Below are 16,793 nucleotides of genomic sequence, written 5' to 3' on the forward strand. Positions count from 1 at the left end.
TGGTAAATTATCTTGATGATAAATACAGAAACAAGCATAAAAATCAAAACATCTACAATAGTGATAGTAATATTATTAATAAAAAATAGTGCAAAGTAGCCTACAAATTCTTCGTTGGGGGTCGGTGAGGGACCTGGATAAAGGCTAGGGGGGCGCTGGTCCAAAAAAGGTTGAGAAACACTGATCTAGTTGGTAATGCTGCATGTTCTAAATTACTTGCAAAAACATTGACTGAAAGGACTCTTATTTAATGTTGAGAGATTTTTGCCTGTAAGGCAAATCTTTAGGGCACAGACATTTTACATTTTGTTTTGAGTCGAAATGTACTGAAGTCTTATTTAAGTTTGAGTGTTTGGTTTGTTAATTGTATTGTTAGAAGCAATTGTTTGCACTGTTCAAAGACACTTTTTTATTAAACTGTGGCAATAGCAACGGTATAGTTAATTTCTATTGTATAAGTTTCAGGCTCAGGATTTTTTTTTACTTTAAGCCCTGAAGATTGGACTTGAGGGATTGTTTTTGTCTTATTCTGTACTGTAGAGTGGGTGGGGTGGATGTTGTTTAATAAATTTATAATCAAAAATACAAGGTGTGAACTGTTATATTAATTGTTGTGCGTTTTCAAATTGATCTATAAATAAAAATCTTTGATAGGTTTGTCTTTCAAGCAAAAGGAGATTGTAAGTGATGCTGTTTTACGTTTCAAATTACATTAATTAGTCTAACTCTACGTATGTAAAATCTTTATGAATAAATAAGAAAAAATTTTTTACTTTTAATATTCACTATGAACTAATTTTCATGAATTGATTTTTCTTGATTTTCATGGTTGATTTTAGTCTTCAATAATTCGTTGTGTCTTTTGTCTTAGTTGTATTTTTCACTTTTTTGCTGCAGCTGTCTTCTATTATAGATTACTAGGAATTTAATGTTGGAACTATTTTAATCTCTACACATAGATATATGTTTACTGTCTGAGAAAGTAGAACTTTTGCCTTTAAACAATCTGCAAATCTGGTTACACAGCAAAACTCGTAGCTAAACTGAATAATTTAAAATCAGTACTAACATCCCCACTTAAAAAAATAAATACTGCATAACATACTTAGAAAGCTAAAGTATAACATCTCGTTATACTGTAATGGCATTTAATCCATCTAGTGCAGTAATAAGAGTGTATAAGCTAACATTAAATAAATAAATATTAGTCTGACAATCTCTTAGATTATGTTCTGATCTTAACTTGTCTTTGAGTTATGTTGTGTTGTTTGTTTTCTAATTTAATTTGAAGGGCACAGCTGCAAGTTCTTTATCCTGTCACTTTCTGTTTAATGATGTACGTGCATGTTGTACTGCAGTTGTCCACTAGGGGGCAATGAGAGCGAGTTCTTTTGTGTAGGCAGCACTGTTCCGAAGAAGAAGTTGAACCCGAACATTAGCAATAAAGTGAACATAGCTATCTGACGAAAAGAAGTGTGGTTCATTGTGAACACGAGTACTGAAGAAGAAAACTCAACACAATCGATGGTAAAAATACACAATTAGATTTTGTTTGTTGCCAACAACGCCACCTGGGACTTACTCCCAGCCCCAGTGAAATGAAAATGGACACAGGTACGTTTTTGCAAGAGACACTGTTTCAGCGTTATAATTTATTAAAATAAAAACAGTAAAATAATTAAGTGTACAAACCGGTGCTGAGCGGCTCTCAATAAGGATGGGCGGCAACCAGCGGTAACTCAGAACAAAGCAGCAGCGCTTATTGACATATGAATACTAAGGGAAAGGTTCTTATCTGTTGCGACAGACTGGCGACCTGTCCAGGGTGACCCCGCCTCTCGCCCGGTATGCTAGCTGGAGATGGGCACCAGCAACCCTCCCGACCCCACTGAGGGACAAGGGTGTAAGAAAATGGATGGATGGAGGTTCTTATCTGGTGTAGTGAAGAAACTATGAAACATGTTGCGGGATGTAGGAGTTACGAATCAGAGGACGATATTAGCAATGGATATACGGAAAACTGGAATACTGATATTGTATTTGTTTCATTTAGATGAACTGGAAGAAAATATTTTACGTTTTTCAAAGAGAACTGGCTGTATGAGAAATCTTTAGATGTGATGATCGTATGATCCACAAGGTGGCGGTAATGCAATTACATGAATGCCGACGGTCATAAAATCCCAACGAAGAAGAGGAAGAAGAAAAAGACAAAGAAGACGGCGCGTGGTCTGTTGTGTTGAATGTTCGAGTTTCTCTAAAAATATCTTCAGTCCAGCTTGAACCAGTTTATGAACAAGTGGTTAACTGCTGCTGAAGAAACTTTCACAGAGTTTAAAGAAATAACCGTATTATCCAGAAGGTGGCGGTAAGGCCACCTTATGAATGCCGACAGTCAAAACATCCCAAAGAAGAAGAACCGGAAGAGGAGGAATAAGAACGATAAAATGGCGCCTGGTGTGTTTTGTTGAATATTCGAGATTTTTACTGAATGAGTTTCTCAGCAAGCGGTTAATCCTGTTGAAGAAACTTTCACAAAGTTTAAATAAATCATCGTCAAGTCGGAGGAAGAGATGGATGATCAGCGCAGACTGCTGGATTTCTCCCGGACTCCCCGGATAATCTTACATCGAATAGGTAGGAAACACCAGCGACTGGATGCAGGTTAAGATCTAAATGTATGACGCTTTCTGTATGAGGATCATTTTAGTAATTACTCCTTTCCCGTGTAAATATTTTTGCTTATAGCAAAATGAACGCAGACATCAAAATTGTGGAAACAGCTTATTTGTGACGAGAGAAAATGGAGCCGGTGACCTTCGGTTTTTTATTTATTTTATTTTTTTATGGCTCTTCCTTCTTTATAACTACAGAGACTTACATTTGAAAACGAAAAAATACAGCGGAGCCGATGTTCGCCTTCTAGCCCGACAACCCTAAACATAAAGTCAGATCTACAATGCGATAAAACAAAACATATTCGTGTGTTAGAATGGCCCAGTCAAAGTTCACATCGTCAGTTAGTTCACAGTTGTATCCCTCTTTTTGTTGGTATTTCACATAAAATTTTACTTAAATATATTTATGCATGTGGGTGGCAAAATGTTGAAAAGTTCAAGGGGCATTTTTACTTTTCAAGCCACAGTAGAAACAATGCAGCGCAAAGTTAGTGAAATAAGCAGAGGAAAATAGTGGTGACTTTTGTATTTGTAAATGTAATAACAATTTGTTATATATGTTCCTAAACATAATAAAATGATTTTTAAATAACAGTAAACCCTACAAGAAATAATTTCACAATAAATAAAAAAATATGAGGACTAAATCATTTTAAAAATATAGGCCTTTGTGTATGAAGCGTGCTTTCACACATATTTTACACAAATACTGGTAAAATTGAACGTGTGTGAAAGTTTTTGTAAATATACGCAAACGTGGGTGCCGCGAAAATGTGGATCAGCCACACAAACTTTTTTGTGAACATTAACTACAAAGCGCCACATTAAAACCAGACTTCATTCACTGTTATTTAGACCAAGAAGCATCAAACCCAATGTTTTTTTCATGATTGTAATATTTTATTGTTTAAACTAAACCATATTTATCAGAATAACATAACTGAGAGACAAGATAAACTAGAAAAATTGCTGTTCCTAGCGAAACAGCCGTGAGAATGCATATTTGCAAAATGGCTGCTGCAGAAATGCAAGAAAAATCAGAACAAAGCATAAGAAGTAGAAGTAAGCTATTGTCATGCATTGTCCATTTTGCCACACTCCATTTTAAATGACTCCTGGCCCAGTGCAAACGGCTGAGCTTGTGGAGCTTAGAAATGGCTTCCTCTTTGCACTGTAGTTTCAGCTGGCAGCGGCAAATGGCACTGTGGATTGTGTTCACTGACGATGCTTTCTGGAAATATTCCTGAGCCCATGCTGTTATTTCCTTGACAGTGGCCTTCCTGTTTGAGGTGCAGTGACGTTTAAGGGCCTGGAGTCACGAGCATCCACTAGAGTTTCACGGCCTTGACCCTCACGCACAGCGATTGTTCCAGATTCTCTGAATCTTTTGATGATGTTATGCACGGTTGATGATGATAACTTAAAAGTCTTTGCTATTTTACGCTGGGTAACACCATTCTGGTAATACTGCACTATCTTTCTGCGCAACAATGGTGGAATTGGTGATCCTCTTACCATCTTGGCTTCAGAGAGACACTGACACTCTAAGAAGCTATTTTTATACCCAATCATGTTGTCAATTGTCCTAATTAGTGTTAATTTGTCTTCCAGCTGTTTGTTATATGTTCAATTTCCCTTTTCCAGCCACTTAATGCTACTTGTCCCAACTTTTTTGGGATTTGTAGACACTGAAATTTTGAATCAACATATTTTTCCTTTTAAATGTTAGTTACTCTGATTAAACTTTTGATCTGCCATCTATGCTCTATTACGAATAAAATATTGACATTTGCCATCTCCACATCATTGCATTCAGTTTTTATTCACAATTTTAGTGTCCCAACTTTTTTGGAATCCGGTTTGTATCCATCTGTCTGTGTCTGTTATACACAGAAAGGTAGACAAATAGAATATTTGTATAAAACCTTAAATATTTGTAAAAGATATACCATAACTCAACAGAAATATTTGAAAAAGTACAATAGTAACAAAAGATATAGCATAACTCAACAGAAATATTTGAAAAAGTACTATAGTAACATACAGCAAAATATATATAGATTAGCAAAAGCTGAAATAAGTATAAACCCTGAAATATTTGAAATAGCTGAAAAGGAAAACTTTGCAAAAAGCATAAATTAGAAGAGCAGAAATTAGTACAAACCTGAAAGAGTTGAAAAGAAATTATAGCAAAAAGCAAAAAATAGTACAAAAATCAAAATATTTTGAAATATGAATTGGTAAAATTAAAGTTTGCAAAATACCTTTGTAGACAGTAAAACCAGTAAAGCAGAAGGCATATACAGAAAGGCAGAATGCTGACACACAGACAGAAACGGAGCACAGCAGAGAAATACACTGAAGGAATAGGAGCAGGTGTGACATGTCGGTACTCCAGAAGAGTTTGACAGTAAGACCTGTAACAATGATAGTAATAGTTCCTTAAAGTAGACATGCGTGGCTACATTTTAATGCATACATTATTCCTGTACAGTTAAATATGTATGAACGGCATAATTTTGTTTGTCAAAAACCATGAAAAGTTGAAAAAAAAAAAAAAGTCAGTTACTAGAGGGGACACTCTAGCAACTGACAACAGTTGGAGAATTCCACCATGTATTTCAACAGGGCAAAAAAAAAAAAAAACAAAAAAAAAACAAATGCACAAAAGGGCAAATATTTCAAAAAGTACAATAGTGAAATTTACCTAAAGTCATAGTCTTAATAGAAGATCAGAACATTTTGATATATGAATTAACACAATTGGTTGAAGATAGCAGAAGTAGTTAACGACAGAAAAATTTGAGCAGGATCTTTTTTCTGATTAAAAACTAGAATACTTTTTTTTTTTTGCTGTTTCTAGCGAAACAGCTGTGAGAATGCAAATATTTACTGAATGATTGCTGCAGAAAATGCAAAACACAGCAGAACAAAGCATAAAAAATAGGAAAAGAGAATAAAGCCAGTCATACATGATAGAAATCTTTTGCTAAAGAGTGAAATTTAGTCAAAGACATGGCATTAATTAGCAGAAGCATTATTTTGAATTCAACCTGAAATATTTGAAAAGTAAAACATAGAAAAAGATATGGCAAAGATTAGCAGAAGCATAAATTGGTATGCACACTGAAATATGTGAATAGTGAAACATAGCAAAAAGCATAAACAGAAGCAGAAATTAGTATAAAATCCGAAATAGTTTTAAGAACTTGAAAAGTGAAACTTTGCAAAAAGCCTAAATTAGCAGAAGCAGATATTAGTATAAAACATGAAATACTTGAAAAAGTTTTAAAAAGTAAAACATAGCAAAAATAGCATAAATTAGGAGAAGCACAAATTAGTATAAAATCTGAACTAGAAAAGTGAAACTTTGCAAAAAGCATAAATTAGCAGAAGCAAATTGATTAAAGTTTGAAGGAGACATTTACAGACAGTAAAAGCAGAAGACATATACAGAAAGGTAGACGAGCAGAATGCTGACGGACAGATGGAAACAGTGCACGAGAGAAAACATTGAAAGAATAGAAGGTGTGACATGACTGTACTCCAGAAGAGTTTGACAGAAAACAGTAAGACCTGTAGCACTGATAGTAATAATTTTTTTAAGTAGGCATACGAGGCTACATTTTAATGCATAAATTATTCCTTTACAGTTAAATATGTATGATGAACATAATTTTGTTTGTCAAAAAGCATGAAAAGTAAAAAAAAAAAAATCATTTACTAGAGTTACAGTTAGAGAATTCCACTGTTGATGAAAGAATGAAAAAAATGATTAAAGTTTTTCATTTATTTCAATGAAGTTAATTCTTCTGTTTTCTTCTCCAGGTCACCTACAACGTTACATTTATGAGGAGGAGCTTTGTAACCAGGAGAGGAGCTCAATTCGGGACCAGGAGGAGTTAGAACCTCTGCAGGTGAAACAAGAACATGAAGAGCAGGAGGATCTAGAACACCAGCAGATAAAAGAAGAGCATGAAGATCTAGAACACCAGCAGATAAAAGAAGAGCATGAGGATCTAAAACATCAGCAGATAAAAGAAGAGCAGGAGGCTCTAGAACACCAGCAGATAAAAGAAGAGCATGAGGATCTAAAACATCAGCAGATAAAAGAAGAGCAGGAGGCTCTTGAACACCAGCAGATGAAAGAAGAGCAGGAGGATCTAAAACATCTGCAGATAAAAGCGGAAGAGAAAGAAGTTTACTGCAGTCAGGGTGAAGAACAGGTTGAGTTAAAACAGGAGACTGATACCTGCATGGTGGTTCCTGTTGATGAGCAAACATCCCACACTGAATCAGAACCAAACAGGAACCAAGTCATCTTCCAGGAAGCTGCTGAAGCTGAGAACCAAAATCAGGAAAGAAGAAAACCTTTCTCATGTGTCACTTGTGAAAAGCGTTTTGCTTTCAGATCGGCTTTTGAGGCTCACAGGAGAACTCATACGGGTGAAAAGCCGTTTTTATGTGTGAACTGTGGAAAATGCTTTAGTCTAAAACATCATTTAACTCAGCACACGATGATTCACACAGGTGAAAAGCCATTTTCATGTGTGACTTGTGGAAAATGTTTTAGTCAAAAAGAGGTTTTAACTCAGCACATGACGATTCACACAGGAGAAAAACCGTTTTCATGTGTGACCTGTGGAAAATCTTTTAGTCGAAAAGATTCTTTAACTAAGCACATGACGACTCACAAAAATGAAAAGCCATTTTCGTGTGCGATCTGTGGTAAATGTTTTAGTCAAAAACGGGTTTTAACTAGTCACATGAGGTGTCACACGGATGAAAAGCCTTTTATGTGTGTGATCTGTGAAAAGCGATTTGCTTTCAAATCTGCTTTCAACGTTCACATGAGAACTCATACTGGTGAAAAGCCTTTTTCATGTGTTGCCTGTGGACAGTCTTTTAGTCAAAAACACGTCTTAACTAATCACATGACGGTTCACACAGGTGAAAAGCCTTTTTCATGTGAGACCTGTGGAAAATGTTTTGCTTTCAAATCTGCTTTCAATGTTCATGTGAGAACTCACACCGGAGAAAAGCCTTTTTCATGTGTCACCTGTGGGAAAAGTTTTGGTCGAAAACAATATTTAACTGAGCACATGATGATTCACTCAGGGGAAAAGCCATTTTCATGTGTGACCTGTGGAAAGTGTTTTTCTCAAAAACGCCATTTAACACTTCACATGACGATTCACACAGGTGAAAAGCCTTTTTCATGTGTGACCTGTGGAAAGTGTTTTGTTTTCAAATCTGCTTTTGATGCTCATATGAGAACTCACACAGGGGAAAAGCCTTTTTCATGCATCACCTGTGGGAAATCTTTCAATCAAAAACGGTATTTAAATGAGCACATGAAGATTCACTCAGGTGAAAAGCCTTTTTCATGTGTCACCTGTGGAAAAAGTTTCAGTCAAAAACGTGTTTTACTTAATCATATTGTAATTCACACAAATAAGAGGCCTTTTTGGTGTCTGACTTGTGGAAAAGGTTTCAATGAAAAATGTCATTTTACTGTTCACATGAGAAATCACTCGGGTAATAATTAATTTAGAGCACAGAAAAATCTAAAATAGAAATTGTAATGAAGAAGCCTAATTTGTCAGTTTATTCCTGACCATAACATAATCTTCAACTTATTGAGTAAAATCTTCTAAATCTGTGCAGGATTTCAGTGCGTTGACTGCTTTAGCTATAGTGAGACCAGAGGCTCTTCTTCTGCTTAAAATCCAGATTTTTTTTTCCCCATAACAACATAAAGTTGAGTTTTAAACATGAAGGGTGAAGGGGCTGATGAAGACGATGCTTAAAATAATTAAACATAAACTGTTTTTTTAGTATTACCTGATGCAGATGGATATCACATTTCTTTAATGAATAAAATTCCCAAAATGTTTAATGGAGGAAAGATAAGTATTTATAATTGGATTTTTTATTTTTTTTTTAAATCAAAAACAACATACTAAAATGGGTCGATGTTCTCAAATCTGTAAAAAAAAAAAAACAAACAAAAAAAACATCTGTTAGGTTTGTCTTTTAAGCAAAATAATATGGTAATTGACGCTTTCATTTGTTTCAAATTATATAAATCAGTCTACCTATTTAATGATAAAATCCATTCGTACTTTACAGTAAATGCAAAATTCACCACACTAATTTTTATGGATTGATTGTACAAAGTATGTGATAGGTATTTTTCAACAACCTATGTAAAATGAACCACATACAACTTATGTGAGTTTTTACCAAGCTTTCATGAAAGAAGACGCAGCGGACCGCTCCAGCGAGCTGCCCACCGCGTGTTCTGATAACTTCCAGTTTGAGCTAGTCTTTTATTCAAGGAAAAGAGGCAGGATAGGAAAGCAAGACGGGAGAAACAAACTCCTTCTGCACACAGGCAGTTTCTAAGGTAGGGAGTATTACGGTTGATAAGAAGGCACCTGTGGAAACAATTTAAGATCTGAGAAACAAACACAGTTAACTGTTTCACATGAAGACGAAGGAAGTTAGAACACTTTAAATAAGAACCACAATAATCTATAACAATATAATGTTGGGTTAATGATCTAAAGTAATAAATGTTTGATGTTAAAAATGTAAGAATAACATAAATTCTAACAGTATGTATGATTGTCGTCAATAATTTGCCGTTTCTCTCGACTTAGTTGTAATAATATTTTGGTCTTTCCTGCTGAGCGGTCTTCTGTGAAAGATTCTTTTTTATATTGAAATGGCTTATGTGTATTTAGATCAAAAAGTTATACTATTGTCTTAGAAGCTAATTAAATGTAATGTTTCATTTGGGAATAAAAGTTTAGAGTTTTTCTTTAGCATGTTTATCACCTGATATTTCAGCCCAGTAGATGGTGGCAGTAGACCTGTTGCCACTGTGGTTAATGTAATCGACCGTATTGTGCGAAATTGTTTCCCCTGTGAAAATCACACATAACAATCGTTGAGAATTTAGAAAAGGGTGCTCTTTATTTGCCAAAGCAATGAGGGGAGCAGGGTGAATATTTCAGCTACCTGAAATAATTTGTTCCGCCACATCTCATAAGAACAAATTGATTTACCAGCAAGTCTTTAGCCTCGTTTATTCCTCTCCTGATGAACAAGACATCCTTCGATTTTTGGTACAATTTGCACATTATTTTCTAGAGTTATTATGGGAGAAACGTGTAACTTAGGTACCTGGAATAAATGATTCCCCTGCCATAACATGGGAACAAATTAATTTATCAGCAAGTCTGTGTTTATTCTACTTATCAACAATAAATCCTGTAAGTTTGAAAACATTTTCTCATTATTTGCCAAAAGGGGAAAGTAGCCTACAAATTCTTTGTTGGGGGGGGCGGTGAGGGACCTGGATAAAGGCTGGGGGGGCGCTGGCCCAAAAAAGGTTGAGAAACACTGATCTAGTTGGTAATGTTACATGTTCTAAATTACTTGCAAAAACATAGACTGAAAGGACTCTTATTTAATGTTGAGAGATTTTTGCCTGTAAGGCAAACCTTTAGGGCACAGACATTTTACATTTTGTTTTGAGTCGAAATGTACTGAAGTCTTATTTAAGTTTGAGTGTTTGGTTTGTTAATTGTATTGTTAGAAGCAATTGTTTGCACTGTTCAAAGACACTTTTTTATTAAACTGTGGCAATAGCAACGGCATAGTTAATTTCTATTGTATAAGTTTCAGGCTCAGGATTTTTTTTTACTTTAAGCCCTGATAAAGGAATAAACAGAGTTAAAGACTTGTTGGTAAATTAATTTGTTCCCATATTATGGAGGCAAACACATTATTTCAGGCAGATTATTTTGATGACAATAGAGAATGCCATATTCACCCTCTCCTCCCCCCATAACTTTGGGAAATAAAGAGCAACTGTTTCCAAATTATCAAAGATGGTTATGTGTGCATGTAGTATATTAGAAATTTCCTTAATCTAGTAATCTGTCATATTTTACATTAGAACAGGATTTACCAGAAAGCATACACTCATCTTTTCAGAAGTCTTAATTTTTGGTGCCCTGCTATCAGCCAGTTCCCATCCTCTTATATCAGGAATGACAAATTATAAACACGCTAGGTGTTGGGAAAACTGTTTGGTGACGGACTTTTATTTGTCAGGCTTGAAGGATAAAAGTAGGAAAAAATACAGAATCTCGACTATTAAAAAACAACACAAAACGGTTTAAGAAGACCTCCAAAATAGACCTCGTTTATTCTTAATTTTACAATTTTGTTAGCTGCCGATTAAACTGAAAGTTACAACATTGACATGACTATATGAGTTGTTTTACCGAGAAATCGATCAGAAGCGCCGTGAAAATGGTCAGATCCGCCTTTCTGCCTGCAATGCGCGCTCCCGACGCAGGGAAGCGCGCACAGGGGAACAGATTTTCGCACCAAACCAGGTGGTTTGAACGCCCCACCACCGAATCAGTTGTCGAGTCATTGGTAAGATACTTCACCCGATATGCTCGTATTATCCAGAAGGGGGCGGTAATGCAACGATGTGAATGCCGACGGTCATAAAATCCCAAAGAAGAAGAATAAGAGCAGGAACAACAAGATGGTGCATACTTTGTTGAATTTTCGAGAGTTTGTCTAAATGAGTTTCTCAACGAGCAGTTAATCTTTCTGAAGAAACTTTCACAGAGTTTAAAGGAATCATCATCAAGTCGGAGGAAGAGATGGATGATCAGCGCAGACTGCTGGATTTCTCCCGGACTCCCCGGATAATTTTACACCAGATAGGTAGGAAACACCAGCGATTGGATGAAAGTTAAGGTCTAAATATAGAAGCTTTCTGTATGAGAATCATTTTAGTAACTGTTCCCCTCCTATATAAATGTTTTGATATCAGATAAATGAACGTAATCATCACAACTACGTGAGAATGGCTTATTTATGTAACGAGAAAAAGGAACCAGTTACCGTTTTTATGGCTCTCCTTTAACTACTGAGACTTAGTTTTGAAAACAGGAGAAATATTAACAATGCAGCGCAAGGTTAGTAAAGCAAGCAGCATAAAACAATATTAGTGGTGTTAGTAGCTGTAACTTTACATTAACAATTCCTCTTTTTTTCTGCTGTCCAGATTGCCTGCAGTGTAACGTTTGTCACCAGGAGAGGAGATCCACTCTGGACCTGGAGGAGTTGGAACCTCTGCAGGTGAAACAAGAACAGGAAGAACCAGAAGATCATCAGATAAAAGAAGAGCAGGAGGATCTAGAACATCAGCAGATAAAAGAAGAGCAGGAGGATCTAGAACATGAGATAAAAGAAGAGCGGGAGGATCTAGAACATCATCAGATAAAAGTGGAAGAGAAAGAAGTTTACTGCAGTCAAGGTGAAGAACAGGTTGAGTTAAAACAGGAGACTGATACCTACCTGGTGGTTCCTGTTTATGAACAAACAAACCAAACAGAATCAGAACCAAACAGGAACCAAGTCATCATCAAGGAAGCTGCTGAAGTTGAGAATCAAAATCAGAAAAGAAGAAAACCTTTCTCATGTGTCATCTGTGAAAAACGTTTTGCTTGCAGATCTGCTTTTGATGCTCACATGAGAACTCATACAGGTGAAAAGCCTTTTTCATGTGTGACCTGTGGAAAATGTTTTAGTCAAAAATGTAATTTAACTAAGCACAAGAGGATTCACACTGATGAAAAGCCGTTTTCATGTGTGACCTGTGGAAAATGTTTTGATCAAAATCAGAAATTAATTAACCACATCAGGATTCACACTGGAGAAAAACCGTTTTCATGTGTGGCCTGTGGAAAATGTTTTAATCTAAACCAAAATTTAATTAAGCACAAGAAGATTCACACTGGTGAAAAGCCGTTTTCATGTGAGACTTGTGGAAAATGTTTTATGCGAAAACAGGATTTAACTCAGCACATGAGAACTCACACAGGTGAAAAGCCGTTTTCATGTGTCACCTGTGGAAAATGTTTCCGTCAAAAACAGGTTTTAATTCAGCACAAGAGGATTCACACAGGTGAAAAGCCGTTTTCATGTGTGACCTGTGGAAAATGTTTCCGTCAAAAACAGGTTTTAAGTCAGCACAAGATGATTCACACTGGTGAAAAGCCGTTTTCATGTGTGACCTGTGGAAAATATTTTGGTCAAAATCAGAAATTAATTAACCACATGAGGATTCACACTGGTGAAAAGCCATAGAGGTATTTTCCACAGTAAATGGCTTCTAAATGGTAAAATTCTCTTATTTGTTTTTGGTCCAACAGTGACACCTAGTGCTCAATTTGTTGTTTTGTTTGAAGAGCGGTATGCTTCTTCTTTGTGTGTTTTTGTGTCGTGCTGCACTTCCTGTTTCTGCTGGGTGATGAGTCGTCATGGAGTCTTGAGGAAGCTTTAAGACAAGTTTAAATTGGCGCCCTTGGAAAGCAGCATGAGCTTTGGGCGTGTGCAGTTGTGATTTTTATGGAAAATGTCATTTGTTTAGGAAGTAGTGGAACGCAGTTTATTTGTTTAGAAATGAGAGTTGTGTATGCTGACGAGTTCAGGACAACATATTCTTTTGTGTGTGTGTGAACATTATGTTAATTTTATTCAAGAGTTACGCATGTTCAACAATTCTGTATCTTTTTATTTCATGCTACACTTTTCACGGTATCTATGACAAGAAAAGTTGAGATTAAACTACATCCGTTTTTAACTCCCTGCGTCTGGCTGTTTATGTGGCCGCTGCATCCCTGTGTGGGCTGCATAGAAGTTCACTATAGAAAGTATTTAGTGAAAATTAGTTATGGACTTAAGGGCTTTGTTGCATATAAAGTTTTATGCAATTTGTTAAATGTAATAATTTGGATCTCGACATTTGGATACTTAGAGATGTGCCTTCCTGAAACCTTTTCCTTGAGAGATACATTATTTTTTATATAAATTGTGCAGCACAAAGTGTATACATAGAAAGAGGAAATATGTGGAGCCTCCAATCCACAGACATTGATCTGTTTGCTGTTGTCATTCTGCCGCCCTGAAATACTTATACATTCAATACTGGAAACATTAAGAGAGTTTAACAGGTGTTATGCCCAGAAAAGCAAACCTAACCAAATTTGCATCCCCTGTCGCGGGAGCGCGCATCGCTCTAAGCTCTCGCATATTGACGAGGAAACGGATAAAAATATGACCGAAGAGGAAATTTTAAAGATATTTGTAACATTATCACATTTCTCAACCATGTAATCCCTAATACGGTGGGTTTTATTTTGCAAATTATTTGAAATAAATACGGTTTTTACACTTTTATTGACACATATGAGTCGAACTTTTTTTTCAGTCCGTGTCTGTTGTAAACGTTCTCCGCAAATGGTTTGAAATTCTCTGCTTTGTCTTTTGATACCATAATAGCTCAAAAGCATTACAACAGAGAACCATTATGTAGAACATTTTATATCATGTTTCACTTCTAGTCTGTTAACGTAGGAGGAAATGCAACTTAATTTATGAGCCTGAAAATATTTGCATCCGTCTTGTTGATATGAAACTTATAGCATTAGCTCAGAGAACAAGTGTCATTACGTAGAAGAGATTAAATCCTTTCAGCTCTTTATTTCCCCCAATTAGCACAGGGATGCATGTTTTGGCTATATAGATTTTGAGCCTGCCACAATATGCATCCCCTTTCTATTCCCCTCAAATATTATATGATCGATATAAAACTTATACCAGCAGTTCTTGGAACTACTATGATTATGTAGAAAAAGTTATTTCACTCATAACTCCTTATTTCTCCAAGTTAGCACAGGGATGCGTTTTTGGGCAATATGGATTTCCAGCCTGCCAAAATATGCATCCCCTCTCTATTTTCCTTAAATATTATTATAGTGATTTAAAACTTATACCAGCAGTTCTTGGAGCTACTCTCATTATGTAGAAAAAGTTCTTCCACTCTTAACTCTTTAATTCTTCAAATTAGCACAGGGAAGCATTTTTGGGCAAAATTTCCAGCCTGCCAAAAATATGCATCCCTTCTCTATTCCCCTCAAATATTATCATATTGATTTAAAACTTATAACAGCAGTTCTTGGAGCTACTCTCATTATGTAGAAAAAGTTATTTCACTATTAACTCTTTATTTCTCAAAGTTAGCACAGGGATGCATTTTTGGGCAAAATTTCCAGCCTGCCAAAAATATGCATCCCCTCTCTATTCCCCTCAAATATTATCCTATTGATTTAAAACTTATAACAGCAGTTCTTGGAGCTACTCTCATTATGTAGAAAAAGTTATTTCACTATTAACTCTTTATTTCTCAAAGTTAGCACAGGGATGCATTTTTGGGCAATATGGATTTCCAGCCTGCCAAAATATGCATCCCCTCTCTATTCCCCTCAAATATTATCCAATTGATTTAAAACTTATAACAGCAGTTCTTGGAGCTACTCTCATTATGTAGAACAAGTTATTTCACTCTTACCTCTTTAATTCTTCAAATTAGCACAGGTATCCCTTTTTGGGCAAAATTTCCAGCCTGCCAAAATATGCATCCCTTATCGATTCTCCTGAAATTTTATCCTATTGATTTAAAGCTCATACCTTCTGTTCATGGAACTACTCAGATTATGTAGAAAAAGTTATTTCACTCTTAACTGTTTATATCTCAAAGTTAGCACAGGGATGCATTTTTAGGCAATATGGATTTCCAGCCTTCCACAATAATCCACATTGCTCAAAAACACATCCCAGTGCTAATTTGAAGATTATGTAGAAAACGTTATTTCACTCTTAACTCTTGAATTCTTCAAATTAGCACAGGGATGCGTTTTTGGGCAAAATTTCCAGCCTGCCAAAATATGCAACCCTTATCTATTCCCCTCAAATATTGTCCTATTGATATAAAGCTTATACCAGCAGTTAATGGAACTACTCAGATTATATAGAAAAAGTTATTTCACTCTTAACTCTTTATTTCTCAAAATTAGCACAGGGATGCATTTTTGGGCAATATGGATCCCAGTGCTAATTTGAAGAATTAAAGAGTTAAGAGTGAAATAACTTTTTCTACATAATGAGAGCAGTTCCAATAACTGCGGGTATAAGTTTTATATCGATTTGATAATATTTGAGGGGAATAGAGAGGGGATGCATATTTTGGCAGGCTGGAAATTTTGCCCAAAAACGCATCCCTGTGCTAACTTGGAGAAATAAGGAGTTAAGAGTGAAATTACTTTTTCTACATAATCATAGTAGTTCCAAGAATATGGAAATCCATATTGTCCAAAAACACATCCCTGTGCCAACTTGGAGAAATAAGGTGTTAAGAGTGAAATAACTTTTTCTATATAATCTGAGTAGTTCCATGAACTGCTGGTATACGTTTTAAATCAATAGGATAATATTTGAGGGGAATAGATAAGGGATGCATGTTTTGGCAGGCTGGAAATCCATATTGCCCAAAAATGCATCCCTGTGCTAACTTTGAGAAATAAAGAGTTAAAAGTAAAATAACTTTTTCTACATAATGAGAGTAGCTCCAAGAACTGCTGGTATAAGTTTTAAATCAATAGGATAATATTTGAGGGGAATAGATAAGGGATGCATATTTTGGCAGGCTGGAAATTTTGCCCAAAAACACATCCCTGTGCTAACTTGGAGAAATAAGGAGTTAAGAGTGAAATTACTTTTTCTACATAATCATAGTAGTTCCAAGAATTACTGGTATAAGTTTTATATCGATCATATAATATTTGAGGGGATGCATATTGTGGCAGGCTCAAAATCTATATAGCCAAAACATGCTTCCCTGTGCTAATTGGGGGAAATAAAGAGCTGAAAGGATTTAATCTCTTCTACGTAATGACACTTGTTCTCTGAGCTAATGCTATAAGTTTCATATCAACAAGACGGATGCAAATATTTTCAGGCTCATAAATTAAGTTGCATTTCCTCCTACGTTAACAGACTAGAAGTGAAACATGATATAAAATGTTCTACATAATGGTTCTCTGTTGTAATGCTTTTGAGCTATTATGGTATCAAAAGACAAAGCAGAGAATTTCAAACCATTTGCGGAGAACGTTTACAACAGACACGGACTGAAAAAAAAGTTCGACTCATATGTGTCAATAAAAGTGTAAAAACCGT

General features: G+C 35.7%; 2 protein-coding genes across 3 annotated transcripts; both read left to right on the forward strand.

Moving 5' to 3' along the window:
* The first annotated feature begins 830 nt into the window (after positions 1 to 830).
* Positions 831 to 9,508, forward strand: LOC103472617 (uncharacterized). 2 transcript variants are annotated; one of them, XM_081612477.1, is made up of 3 exons: positions 842 to 1,614; positions 1,808 to 2,637; positions 6,507 to 9,508. In XM_081612477.1, the coding sequence occupies exons 2-3, from the start codon at positions 2,574 to 2,576 to the stop codon at positions 8,225 to 8,227; spliced, it is 1,785 nt and encodes a 594-aa protein (XP_081468603.1). In that variant the 5' UTR covers positions 842 to 1,614; positions 1,808 to 2,573; the 3' UTR covers positions 8,228 to 9,508. The 2 variants fall into 2 exon arrangements, with proteins under 2 accessions (XP_081468604.1, XP_081468603.1); XM_081612478.1 differs by lacking the exon at positions 1,808 to 2,637 and having other exon boundaries at positions 831 to 1,614.
* A 140-nt stretch (positions 9,509 to 9,648) lies between these two features.
* Positions 9,649 to 13,359, forward strand: LOC145553688 (uncharacterized). Its single transcript, XM_081612541.1, has 2 exons — positions 9,649 to 11,435; positions 11,779 to 13,359. The coding sequence occupies exons 1-2, from the start codon at positions 11,372 to 11,374 to the stop codon at positions 12,861 to 12,863; spliced, it is 1,149 nt and encodes a 382-aa protein (XP_081468667.1). The 5' UTR covers positions 9,649 to 11,371; the 3' UTR covers positions 12,864 to 13,359.
* The last annotated feature ends 3,434 nt before the right edge of the window (positions 13,360 to 16,793 follow it).

The sequence above is a fragment of the Poecilia reticulata genome, chromosome 11 (assembly GCF_904066995.2).
Source record: "Poecilia reticulata chromosome 11, P_reticulata-male-v2, whole genome shotgun sequence".
In the NCBI taxonomy this organism is placed as follows: domain Eukaryota; kingdom Metazoa; phylum Chordata; class Actinopteri; order Cyprinodontiformes; family Poeciliidae; genus Poecilia; species Poecilia reticulata.

What these genes read in the sequence shown, in the direction of transcription:
- LOC103472617 (XM_081612477.1), top strand. Translation starts at nt 2,574, where the DNA reads ATGGATGATCAGCGCAGACTGCTGGATTTCTCCCGGACTCCCCGGATA. An exon ending in GATAATCTTACATCGAATAG is followed by an intron (nt 2,638 to 6,506) that starts GTAGGAAACACC and finishes TTTCTTCTCCAG; the next exon opens with GTCACCTACAACGTTACATT.
- LOC145553688 (XM_081612541.1), top strand. Translation starts at nt 11,372, where the DNA reads ATGGATGATCAGCGCAGACTGCTGGATTTCTCCCGGACTCCCCGGATA. An exon ending in GATAATTTTACACCAGATAG is followed by an intron (nt 11,436 to 11,778) that starts GTAGGAAACACC and finishes TCTGCTGTCCAG; the next exon opens with ATTGCCTGCAGTGTAACGTT.